Source organism: Psammomys obesus, unplaced genomic scaffold (assembly GCF_907164565.1).
Source record: "Psammomys obesus unplaced genomic scaffold, mPsaObe1.curated_primary_1811, whole genome shotgun sequence".
NCBI lineage: Eukaryota > Metazoa > Chordata > Mammalia > Rodentia > Muridae > Psammomys > Psammomys obesus.
The window spans coordinates 1,256,765-1,268,932 of record NW_026586662.1 but is presented as its reverse complement, the minus strand read 5'-3'; the positions used below and the strand labels follow the sequence as shown (position 1 = coordinate 1,268,932).

The following is a 12,168-nucleotide window of genomic DNA, read 5'->3' as shown; positions in this document are numbered from 1 at the left end:
AATAAATAAATAAATAAATAAATAAATAAATAAATAAATAAATAAATAAATAATTCTCTCTCTCTCTCTCTCTCTCTCTCTCTCTCTCTCTCTCAAGAGTAAAAAGAAGGGGAGGGGCTGAGCTGCTCCAGAGCTCACTTGCACACAAGCCCCAGTAATCGTTCTTCTGCTAGGCGCTGCCTCTTGAAAGACTGTTAGTCTGTCTCCAAGAGTTCCCCCAGTCTTAAAAGTTCCAACACTGTTGAGAAGCTAGGATCAAAGTATCCTGTGACATTCAAGGCTATCTCCCATTGTGAGTGGCTCGAAAATCAAAATCCAAGTTGCCCTTTAAAAATATACAAAGGAATGAAGTAAACATTCCCATTCTATGAAAGAGGAATGGGGACACAGTAAGGAAAGGACTGAAAGTCAGCAAGGCAAATGCCAAACCTTCAGCTCCATATCAAGCTGGGGCTTTGGGTGGCATTGGGTGGCTCCAGCAGCCTTGTGTACCCCAGCTCTCCAGCAGCACAGACACCTGTGAGTGCATAGTCTGTCTCTTTGTCTCTATCTCTCTCCATGTCTCTCTCTCTTTCTCTCTCGGGCCCGTTTGAACCTGCAGCTGTATGCTATCTAAAGCCCTGGCATCTCCAATATTGTGTGTGTGTGTGTGTGTGTGTGTGTGTCTTTTGTGACTTAGACATTTACCTTCCTGCTTCATACAGTGCCCTCTCAAAGGCCTCTGTACAAAGAATCTCATCCTGTTATTATTATAGTCTGCCTGGTCTCAGTGGCTTCCTGGAACCTTGGTGCAAGCCTCCATGACTCCATTACTCTTATGTTTTGCATGCCTGACAAACCATCATGCACAAGATGCTGCAATGTCCTGCTAACTCCAGATGTTGTCTGATTTCTCTTTAATTCCAATAACCTGCTTAATAATGCACACATGCTGTCTACCCTGCCCATAGTTTCATCAGCATTCACTTACTTTACCTTGCCAGACTACACATTTTCGTATCATCCTTGTTAAACAGAAAAGAAGTGGTGAGAGAAGCAGTGGGGGGGGGGGTGCGTGAGGGACAGCTGCCTCAATAGACAGGTCCTATGTTGAATTTCTGAGAAAACATGGGCTTTTATTTTACTTGTGTCTGTAGGACCCAGGTCTTAGAGTGAGCCATCAGGAAGGCCCACAAAGAGAATGGGAATGAAGAGAATGACTTTGCAATATTTCCAGGGGAACACATGGCTTAAAGGCATCAGGAACCTGACCTAACTCAAGGTCAAGGACTGCAGAGATGAGGAGAAATGCCTTTTGACACTGCCCTGTCATTGCTACTATCTGTTAGGGACAAGGGCTTCGGGGGAGGTCAACTCTCCTCCTCTGGTTTGCTTTTTTTTTCCCCTGCTGAGACATGTATGCTTCAATGCTCCCAGAAAGGGACTGACAGGGCCCCATTTCTTTAGGCTGTGAGATCTGGCCTCTTAGAATAACTACTGTCTTAATGAAACAAGCCATAACCCAACATTTCCAGATTATATAAAAATCACTTGATAGAACACGAAGGGTTACAGGTTATGGGGCTTATGGGAGTGGGGGTGCGGACTCAAGTCTGAATTCTTTGAGCTGAACAAGGACATAGATATGGGAAATCAAGTTGGGCTTCCTCTACCCTTTGTCCCGTGTTTAGTTGGTTGTCTGTCTCTGGGTTATAGATCAGTATCTGTGTCTGTGAGTACAAGTAGCATGATCAACAGTATTCTGGGTGGATCACTACACAGAACGGAAGGAGATGATATGGATATGAGAATAAAAACATATTTAAGGAATAGCCTGGTGTGGATGCAGAGGTCCATACAGAGTTTTGAAACTTTTAAACTGAATTTTTTAAAAAGATGGCATAAAGTGGGTGCAAGGCAGCGCTGGGACGAATGTAGTTTTGACATTTGAAGGTAGGTTAGGGGGCACGGAAAAGACCTCAGAGGGTGAAAGTAAATCTTTAAAAAATTGGACTTTCATAGATGTCTCTGGAGTTTAGTTACAGTATGCACTTTTAGACACACAATAATGCTAAGAGAAGGTAATGGATTAGCTCTTAAAAAGCCAACTACCTCTCAGAGGACAGCAATACTAAATTCCCATCTGCAAGCATTGCAGAGATTCATTCAAAGTGCCAGGGGTTAGCTCTCTCCCATGAGGTGGGTCTCGGCTTGGGCCAGGCATTGGTTGGATATTTCCTCAATCTCTGCTCTATCTTTATCCCAGCACATCTTGTAGGAAGGGTGAATTTGAGGTCGAAGATTTTGTGGGTGGGTTGGTGTTCCCCTCCCTCCACTAGGAGTCCTGTCTAGTTTGAGGGTGGCCTCTTCAGTCTCTATGACCCCTGCTACTAGGAGGCGCAGCTAAAATCACCACCATATTCTCCCAGGAGCCTACCCTGCCGTACATCTCCAGCTTGTCTCAGCAATGCCCCTGCCCAAGGTTTCTCTTCTCTCTACAAGTTCTCTGGCTTCCCGCCCCCACTCTCCTCAGGTCTGATCTCCATCCTCCTTCCTCTTTTTATACTCACTCTCCTATCCTATTCCCTCTCGTCAATCATTTCCACTGTTCATTCTCTTTCCTCTTCTGAGTGAGATTTAAGCATCCTCCCATTGGGTCCTCCTTGTTACGTATCTTCTTTGGGTCTGTGAATTGTAGTATATCTATCCTATACTATATGGCCAATATCCACTTATAAGTGAGGGCATATCATGTGTGTCTTTCTGGGTCTGGGTTACCTCACTCAGGATGATGTTTTCTAGTTTGATCCATTTGCCTGCAAATTTCATGGTTTCCTTGTTTTTAATTGCTGAGTTGTATGCCATTGTATAAATGTACCATTTTCTTTATCCATTCTTCGGTTGAGGGACATCTAGGTTGTTCCCAGTTTTGTTTTGTTTTTTTTTTTAAGCTAAATACCTCTAGAAAATTTTAGCTTGGAACCTGTAATTTCTTTCCTCTCCACACTTACACATGTCTGTGGTTGAGTGGTTAAAAGGCCTGCTGAATTCCATTATGGATGTTGCTTTTGAAAGCCTGTGGTTAAGAGCTTAACTTCTGTTTGATAATGATGAGGTTGAATAATCAGGAGAACAGGCAGGCCTGCAGGAGAGAGAAATAACTACAAGAGGCTCAAGGAAGAAATTTTTGATTGTTTGGATCTATTAGCCACTATGATCCCTTCAGAGTCTTTTGGTTTTGTCCTTTGTACTTGAAGTAACACTTTCATGTGTGACATTTTGAAATTAAAATAATTAAAATGGTATATTTAAAAGAAGTAAAGGTGGTGAAGGATGTAAGGTAAAGGATGAAGGAAAAGCATTTGAAGTTAAATGTAAAGAACGTGATTGAGACAGGGGCTACCCAGCAGGTAGTTTTACCCAGTAGAAAAAACATACAAAGTACGTGTTATAAATATTAGGATGAGCAGGCCAATATTTACGAAAATCAATACTTTTTTTGACATTTAGATACAGCATAGGCACAAAGCACAGTTTCAAACACATTCCAATCTGCCAGCTTCCCGTGTAGTCATTTTGATTGAACACAGTCTCTTAAGCCAGTGTTTGTAAATGTTACCGCAAGCAAATCAAAGTAGCTGTCAATTTTTGAACACGTATCTGCGCTGTTTCATCTTTCACCTACCTCAGGCAACTTCCTCAGACCTCGGGAACTCATTCAGCTTTGTCTGCAGCCATCTTAGCTCAGGGCTAAGTTCTAGATCACAGAGGGTGCTTTAAGAAGCATCTTTTTACATTTTTTTCCAGTTTATTTTGTTTGTTCACATCATGAGACTTAGTAGCATTAACAACTTAACTTGCAAACCTAATTGAAAAAGCTTTTCCCCTCCAAATTAGGTTTGTAGCAAGAGCTGTCAGAGCGATGTTAATCAGCTGTGAATCATGGGTTACTTTGTTATGAAGAAAAGTAGAGAAGCTGGTTGTTGGTCATTTTTTAAATTCCGAGGCGTACTTTTTTGAATAAAAAAAAAATATGACATTAAATCAAGACACAGGCTCTTTTGAAAAGGCACAAGATAGATGAAGTATGTTATAAAAAATAAGTTATTATCGGAGGCAATTTGGGAAGTTTGAAATGTCCGTAAGCATACATGGGTTAGCTTGATGACTGGAAACTGTGGGTCTGGCTGGCTGGAGCTTGGGACAATCAGGCCAGCATGCAGCTCCTGAGGCAGAAAGCAGTGGGAAGGGGGGGGGTTCTCCATCAGAAAGGATCAGTCCCCTGATTGGAGTCAGCCAGAAAGCAGCTGCTATCAGCCAAAGCTGTGATGGCCAGAGGAGGTAGAAGCAACAACAGACGGCAGAGACAGTTTAGGGTGGGGATTGTGTTTAGAACTACCATTTGGAGAAAAAGAGAGAAGCAAAGCTGGCGGGGGGGGGGGCAGAGCAGAGGGCTTTCTAGTTTTCATTTCACACTCTTCCAGGCTACTCAACAGTTGGATGCTGAACAGCCCTAAGGTCAGCTTTACGACAGCAGGCCGCACCCTGCATTACCGATTTTCTGCATCAGTTACTTTTCTGGGTACTGTGACAAAACAGGTTAAAGACAGAAGGGTTTCTTTTGCCTCATAGTTTGACAGTAGGGAGGGCGTAGTGGCAGGAGCCGGAAGCAGTTGCTCACATTGCTGCTACAGTTAAGGAGCAGAGACAGATCCATGCTGGTCCCAGCTCTCTTTCTTCTTTATATTCAGTCCAGGACCCTACCTACGGCCCAGCATAACCTAGTTGTGAATGGGTCGTCCCTCCTCAGTTAAGCCTTTTGAAAACATCTTCATAGATATGGCCAGAGTTGTGTTTCCATGGTGATTCTAAGTCCAGTCAAATTGATAAGATTAACCATCACATGTGGTAATGGTTTTACATTATTTTAAACTGACGCCGGATGGGTAATTGAACATTTAACTTGCGTAAAGTTCAGCGTTCCTTTTAGCTTATGGAATCTTCATCCCCACATAAGGGCTGACATCTCTGTTTCTGTCTTTCTACCCTTAGGGGAGGGACTTAATTCCCGACATTGGCAGGTAGCTGCGGGCCCCAGCATCTTCTGCTGTGGACATTGAGGTATTGGATACTGTGTGTGAAGGGCTCTGTAAGGGCCCAAGCATTGCAAATATGGTACCAGCAGGTCTTGCTCTCTCCTTTGCTAAACAGCTAGATTACATTCCTAATGCTAGCTGCCAATGTCTAGTACCTTATTTGGCCACTTTCTTATTCCTGACTGAAACTCCAAGGTCCAGCTATGAAAACACCAAGGTCTAGTAATTCATTACACAGAATATCATGTCCAGTCAGGACTCACCAACTCATCCTAGCACAGACTCCCCCTTTTTCTCATTAAAAACCTCTCCTGCAGAGATACTGGCTGCGGTCTTTGCCCATCCAGAGGCAGCCCCCCAGCTTGTCCCCTCCGGGGTAATAGTCTCCTTTGTGCTGAGACCTCGGTGTTTGGTTGTGTTCTGTATTGACTCCAAGGCTCTTCCCTCTGAGTCCCAGGTCTAGGGACAGGGAGAGGGAGGAAGGAGTACATGAAAGGAAAGAGATGTGCCTGGGTGCAGAACAGTGGTTATGATTTTGCTGAGCTTTCCCTGGGGCTGTACCCTACGTGGGTGTCTCTAAGACCCTGGCAGGCAGAAGAAAGCAAGTTCCAGAAAGTTCTTTTAGCGACAGAAGTGCAATGGTGGAGATTACACAGGGAATCTTGATTTTGATTGTTTTTTTGTTTTTTGTTTTTTTTAACCAAAATTTCCTCTAAGTGGCTTCTGTTTATCCAGGTGCTTGTGGGGTTCTGCTCTCTATTGCGGCTCTGCCCCCAGCAGGCAGCCTCACTCCCAGCAGATGTTCTCCAGTAATTATAGGCTGCACCGACCAGAATTATGCCAGGCACACAGTCTAACATCTCCCTAAGAAGGCACTTGAAGTAACCCAGTAATCAGAAAAGCTATCTGGGAAATCCTGAAGTTACAGCTTCCTTTCAGAGTAAGCCAGGGCGAGGTGGGAGTTCTGCTGAGGAGCTTCCCCCACAGCGCAGGTGCTGTTGTTCATGTCCCCGTCCTGATGTTTGGGGTGTGTACCTGCATTGCTACACGGTAGATGCCCAAGGGCAGACATGCTGGCAGCTCAGTCCTGACACCGCTGTTGATCCATACGCGTCTAGGTGGGGAAGCTGATGGACAACCTCAGAGCTTTTGACGTAGTCTCCTCCCTCCCTTTCCCCCTTCATCGCCCAGGAGTTCACATTGATTGCACGCGAGGCACTTGGTACGGTTCACAAGAGCCCACAAATCCAGAGCGTCTGTTTTAATATATATATATTCCAGACTAGTGGGGAATGAGAGAAAACAATGGCTACATGGTATGAGGTATAGGTAACTAGGGGGCTTTTGACCCCAGCCTCTTGAATACCTCCAATTTCAATGGAGGTAGCTGTGCATCTGAGAATGGGCTGACGGGTTCTGCACTTGTCCGTCTCCGTGTGTGCAGGATGGAAATGTCTGCCCAGAGGTCGACTTCTAACAGAACATCGCTGCAGTCAGCATCTAACTCCGACTATACTTGGGAATACGAGTACTATGAGATCGGACCTGTTTCCTTTGAAGGACTGAAGGCTCATAAATGTAAGTCTTGTGCTGCTCCCTGGGGTAACTGTCCCGTGTTTGTATTAACCTGTGAAATCCCCTGTGATTTCTTTTTCCTAACACCCATCTTCTTACAGAATGGTCTTCTGTCTGTAAATACAAAGTGCCCCCTGTTCATAGGTCAATAGCCATGGGGTGATATGATATGGGAGCATTGGTAATTATGATTTACAAAGGACTTAAAACAATAACTGCTTGGTAGAAAAGTGTGAATCAGGGTTTTGCTTTAGAACAAGGTTTTTTGTTTTTGTTTTTAAGAAGGCATTAACTATTCCAGCTCCTGCCAGGCAGTGGTGGTGCACGCCTATCCAATCTCAGCACTTGGAAGGCAGAGGCATACAAATCTCTGTGAGTTCGAGGCCAGCCTGGTCGGCAGAGCTTGGGTCCAGTACAGCTGAAACTACACAAAGAAACTCTATCTCGAGAAAGAACAATCAACCAACCAACCAAACAAACAAATAAACCAGATGAAACAAAAAACTCCCACAAAATTATTCCAGCCCTCTTAAAGCATCAATGTTTGACTAACAACAATCAAAATGTGTATAGAAATAGGATCTAGAACAATTCCATGAAGACTCTTCTTTTTTATTGCCAGTTGCATCGTTTACAAACCCACTGGAAGGAGGAATAGATAGATAGCTCAGCTGAAGGCTCTTCCAGAGGACCCAGGTTTTACTCCCAATGCCCATGCGGCTACTCACAACCGTCTCTAACTCCACCTCCAAGGGATACAACGCCCTCTTTTTGCCTTCATGGGCACTGCACAGAAGGTGCACATAAATGCATACAGGCCAAACAGCAGGACATATACAATAAAAACAATAAATATTTTAAAAAAAATCTCACTGGACTTCCAGATCTGTGAGGAGCAGTGTCCACAGAGGCAGATGAGAACAGCCTCCCATCATACACCACGGCGACGTAGGCATCTGTTTCATTGCAGGGAACTGGGGTGGTCGGCCATAAAGCCATGTCATTCTGTGAACGTTCACTGTTGAACTCTCCTCAGACCCCATGCTTTCTGGCTCACATGATGCATTCTTATTTTGAAAGCAGAATTGATGTCGCAGGCAAGCACTGAGCCCTACTCTGGGTCATGCTGTAACTGTCTCTGCAATGTCCAGTTGTTTCTGGCTGAATACATAAATACTGCATATGTCTTACACTCGTTAAGGTTTATTCATTTGTGTGTGTATGTGTGTGTGTGTGTGTGTGTAGTTCCTCCAGAAGCTAGAAGAAAGTGTCAGTTCCCCTGAAGCTGGAGTTATGGGTAGTTGTGAGCTACCTGATCTGGGTGTTGGGAAATGAACCTGAGTCCTCTGCCAGGGCAGGGAGTGCTCTTAAGCGCTGAGCCATCTTTCCAGCCCTCCATTTTGGGCTCTTAGCTGATCCAGACCAAGTGGCACATTGGGAAATGTGAGAGATCAGAATCACAGGTGTAAAGTTGCAAGTCATGTTTCCCTCCTGTCCTCCCTTTTTCCCTCCCTCCCTCCCTCCTTCCCTTCTTCCCTCTCTTCTTCCTGTTGCAGCTGCTAGCAGTGCCCATCTGCTACAAGGAGGGATCTCTGCTTTTCTTCCTTAGGCAAAGCCACTAGCTAACTCACATATCCCTCACACTTCCAGTAATAATGAAATGCTTTTCTTGTTCCTGTGTTGACATCTGCTCAGTATTTATGGGGATGAAAAGGGAGTGCATGAACCTCTCAGGATATGCTGTCGTTAATTATCTGATGAAGGGTCTTGTGGTCTGAGTATGAAATAACCCTCCTAAGCGGACTAAGTTCTTTAATCTGTTGTTTTTAATGGGATAACCTCTAGGAAAGGACACTTGTCTGTTATGAATTTTGGTGGAAATTGGAAAGACTGGCAGAGTGCCATGTTGTTCTCTGTAATGTGAGCCTTTCCATCCGTGCCATGTCAGCCTGATCCTGTCTCTTTTCCTTAGCCTAAGGAGCTCCACAGACAGCCCTACTGCTATAATTTTTATTGGCACATTTCCAGAGACAACCAAGAGCTCTCTTTTGAACATTTTTGTTATAGAAATGATTATTGTTTGAAAAAAAATACTTCCTTTAAAAACCAAGGCAGAGCGGTGGCACATTGCATACTTAATTTACTGACTGTGTATTAGTGAGAACGCTTCTGTGTCAACACTAACATCATGAAAACATAAAATGCCCAGGTGAGCACTCACTGTTCTGAAGTAAGAAATATGACCAAAGTAAAGGCTCTTGGCACAGAAACCTGACAGTATATGAGGCTGAGAGGAGAGTTGAACATACATAGACACATACTCCTTGGTAAGCAGGAAAGTAAAATGCCCCAGGAATGTAACCACGGGAATGGGAACATCTGGACATTCTTTCATTTTGGTATTTTGCTTCTATTTATTTCTTATTTTATGTGTATTAGTGTTTTGTCTGCTCCTGTGTTTGTACACTGTGTGTGTTTATACCCTGTGTGCCTGATGCCTGCAGAGACCGGAGACAGACATCAGGTCATGTGTGACAGGAGTTACAGTTAACTATGAGCCACCATATAGGTGCCGGGGATGGAAACCTGGTCCTCTGCAAGGACAACACGTGTTCTTAACTGCTAAGACATCTCCCCAGCTCTTGGACTTCTATTTATTTAAAAAATCAGTAACACTTACCTTTAATATGACATGCTTCTTTACTGGGTGACCTATGCAGCTAGTTTGGCAAAGAGAATGGCAACAGAACGTTTTTAGAGGACACATATATTGTGGACAAGAGTGGTCATTATGGTCTGGTCAACTCCCTTTACTTGTACCACATTTGGCAAGAGCAGGTGCCTCCACAGATGAAGTTCTTCAGAAATCATGGTTTCTACTAAGAGTGGAAATTATTCATTTATGACTCCAGCGTGTTTCCGAGGCTCCTATTTTGCATGGCATCATATTATGAGGCAGAGAGGCAGCAGTGAGTCAAAACTTCAATGGCACCTCCTCTAACAGCTGGGATTTGTGGCATGCCATGGAAGGCCTTCCTGAAGAGATCTGAGGGAAGCATCTGGAGGAACTGGGAGACTGAGCCATGTCTGAGGGAAGAACAGGCTGGAAAGTGTCCCAGGCTGGAATGAAGTGGATCATGCAAGGAAATAGGAGCCCATCCCAGTGCTGGAGGAGTAAATTCTATAAAGAGTGGCAGAAGGCAAGTGTGGATATGTCAAGGAGATCATGGCAGAAGGGGAGTAGAGATCAGGCTAAGACTCTTGGCTTTTCTCCGAGAAGTCAGAAAAAGGTTGGAGACAGAGGAATAGCATCTGCCTTAGATTTCAGTGGGATCACTCTGACTGAGATTGACGTGAGCAATCTTAGAACCAGAGGCCAGGGGGGTGCTCCTGGTCACAGTCGTTGAGGTATGACCGTTGGAGCTAGGGTAGACTGGGAAGAAGCAAGTGCATTTCAGATGTTTACAGATGTGGGGGTCTCTAGAGTGTCCCTGGCTTGGTATGGGTTTAAGAAAACAGGCAAGGTTGCCTTCAAGCTTTTGTGAGTAGAGTGACTCGGGGAATGGAATTGCCTTTAACCAGGATGAATAATAGGTGTAAGGGAGAGATGGGTCCCAGAAGAGAGGAACATCAGAGCTCAGTTTTGCATGTGCAAAAATCAGGACACTACCCCAAGGCGACATCCAAGGCGACATGGGGGAGGAGGATGAAGGTTTAAACACCTTTCAAGGCTAAGAGGCTGGTAAGTGGGTGTGATTAGGAAGTGTGTGTGCGTGTGTGTGTGTGTGTGTGTGTGTGTGTGTGTGTCCTAGGATTGAGCCCCAGGTCACTGTTAACATTAGAAGGTAGTCATTTGTATAGTGTAGTGTTTATCTTGACACACACTAGAGTCACCTGAGAAGAGGGAACCTCAATTGAGGATTCACCTCTATCACCGTTTGGCCTGTGTGCTAGTCTCCCGGCATTTTCTTGATTTGTGATTGGTGTGGGAGGGGATGGCCCCGCCCACTGTGGGTGGTGCCGGTCCTGGCAGGTGGTGTTGAGTTGTATAAGAAATCAGGCTGAGCAAGCAAGCCGCCCAGAGCAAGCTGGTATGCAGTGTTCCTCCGTGGGTTTTGCATCAGTTTTTAACTACAGTTTCTGACCTTGGATTCCTGCCTTGATTTCCTCTAGTGACGGACTGCAGCATGTAAGGTAAAATAAACCCTTTATTCCCCAAATTGGTTTTTGTGAGCGTTTATCACGGGAGTGGTGGTGGGGAGGACACTAGCTCAGACATTGGTACCAGGAAAACAGAATGCTGCTCTTTTGGACCTGATTATGGTTTTTGGAGGACTGGGAAAGAGGATTTTGGAACTTTGGCTTGAAAAGCCATTGAGAGCTCAGAGCTCAGAGAGCTAGCTTGGAAAGTCAGAAGGTAATGCTGAGCACAGTGAGGGTGATGGACATCTGGATTGTGAGATTTCAGAGGGAAGCAAAGACTCTTTTCAGGCTGATTGTGTGTTACACCTGGATAAAAAAAAGTACAGAAGCAAAACCTTTGTTTTACTGAGAAAATGGAAGGAGGTTAGCTGGAGCTGAGGAATCAGCTGTGATTGGGACTGGCGTCACTGAGATAAAATCTGGGAAGATTTCCTCACGGCAGGCCACAGATGCTGTGGTCCAAGAGGGCCCAAGGCTGAGTTCTAAGTTGGCAGCTGAACTTGATAATGTGGAAGTCTCCCCATATGGTACTTGTTTTGAAGGCATGAAGCGATCAAGGAAATGGGCCGAAGCTTGGCACTGTGGGGCAGGGTCAAAAGGCTATTGATGAAGGTCTAGTTTCAGCTGTAGTGAAAAGCCCAGGATCGAAGGGGCCATGGAGAGAAACTGAGGCTCAGCAGCATGAGGCAGAGTCCTGAAGAGAGCCCTGGAGAGGCTGCTGGTGAAGGTGTGGCCCAAGTAGTGGTGACTTCAGGGTTTTAGAGATGCCCGGACTGTGGGAAGGCCAAGGAGGACAGCACAATTTCTGCTCCTGTGCCAGATAGTTATTCCTAGTTCCTTCTTTGCCAGCTCCCTGTTTAGGAGGTTCGAAGCTTGCTGGGGACCAGCCCACTGTTCCCCATGAAAGCTGCTGTTGTGGATTCTGAACAAAGAGATTAAATACTGAGGCTTCTCTGGGAAATTGGCTTTTAATTATACTAGCAATCTCAGCCAAATTCTTACTTCTTGCAAATAAACACCCGGAGAAACCAATACCGTAAAATGGGGCCTTTTGTGTGAATTTCACTTTCTGTCTTTTATATATGTTAAGATATAATTTCATTGGTCATTTTAAGTCCTTAAGGTGGGATTCTAAAAGTGGCCTGAGTGTGGAAAAGAGGGCTGCTCCAAGATGGCAGGATGTTGCAGAAGCATTTTGGTAGAGATGAAACCGCAGGGCAGGCTCTCAGCGCTTCCTTTAAGGTCTTTGGGGAGGCTTCTTCTTCTTCTTCTTCTTCTTCTTCTTCTTCTTCTTCTTCTTCTTCTTCTTCTTCTT

The 12,168-nt window shown here is 44.8% G+C and overlaps 1 protein-coding gene across 6 annotated transcripts in view; it reads left to right on the top strand.

Annotated features, from left to right (window-relative positions):
* Positions 1 to 12,168, top strand: part of Mrap2 (melanocortin 2 receptor accessory protein 2) — a 41,173-nt gene that overhangs the window by 17,110 nt on the left and 11,895 nt on the right. For 5 of the 6 annotated variants that reach the window (XM_055602507.1, XM_055602508.1, XM_055602509.1 and 2 more), the window contains one exon: positions 6,520 to 6,653. In XM_055602507.1, the coding sequence (XP_055458482.1) occupies positions 6,521 to 6,653 (133 nt within the window). In that variant the 5' untranslated portion in view covers position 6,520. Of the gene's footprint in view, positions 1 to 6,519; positions 6,654 to 10,798; positions 10,845 to 12,168 lie in introns of those variants that run through there. The other variant, XM_055602512.1, reaches the window with a different exon arrangement.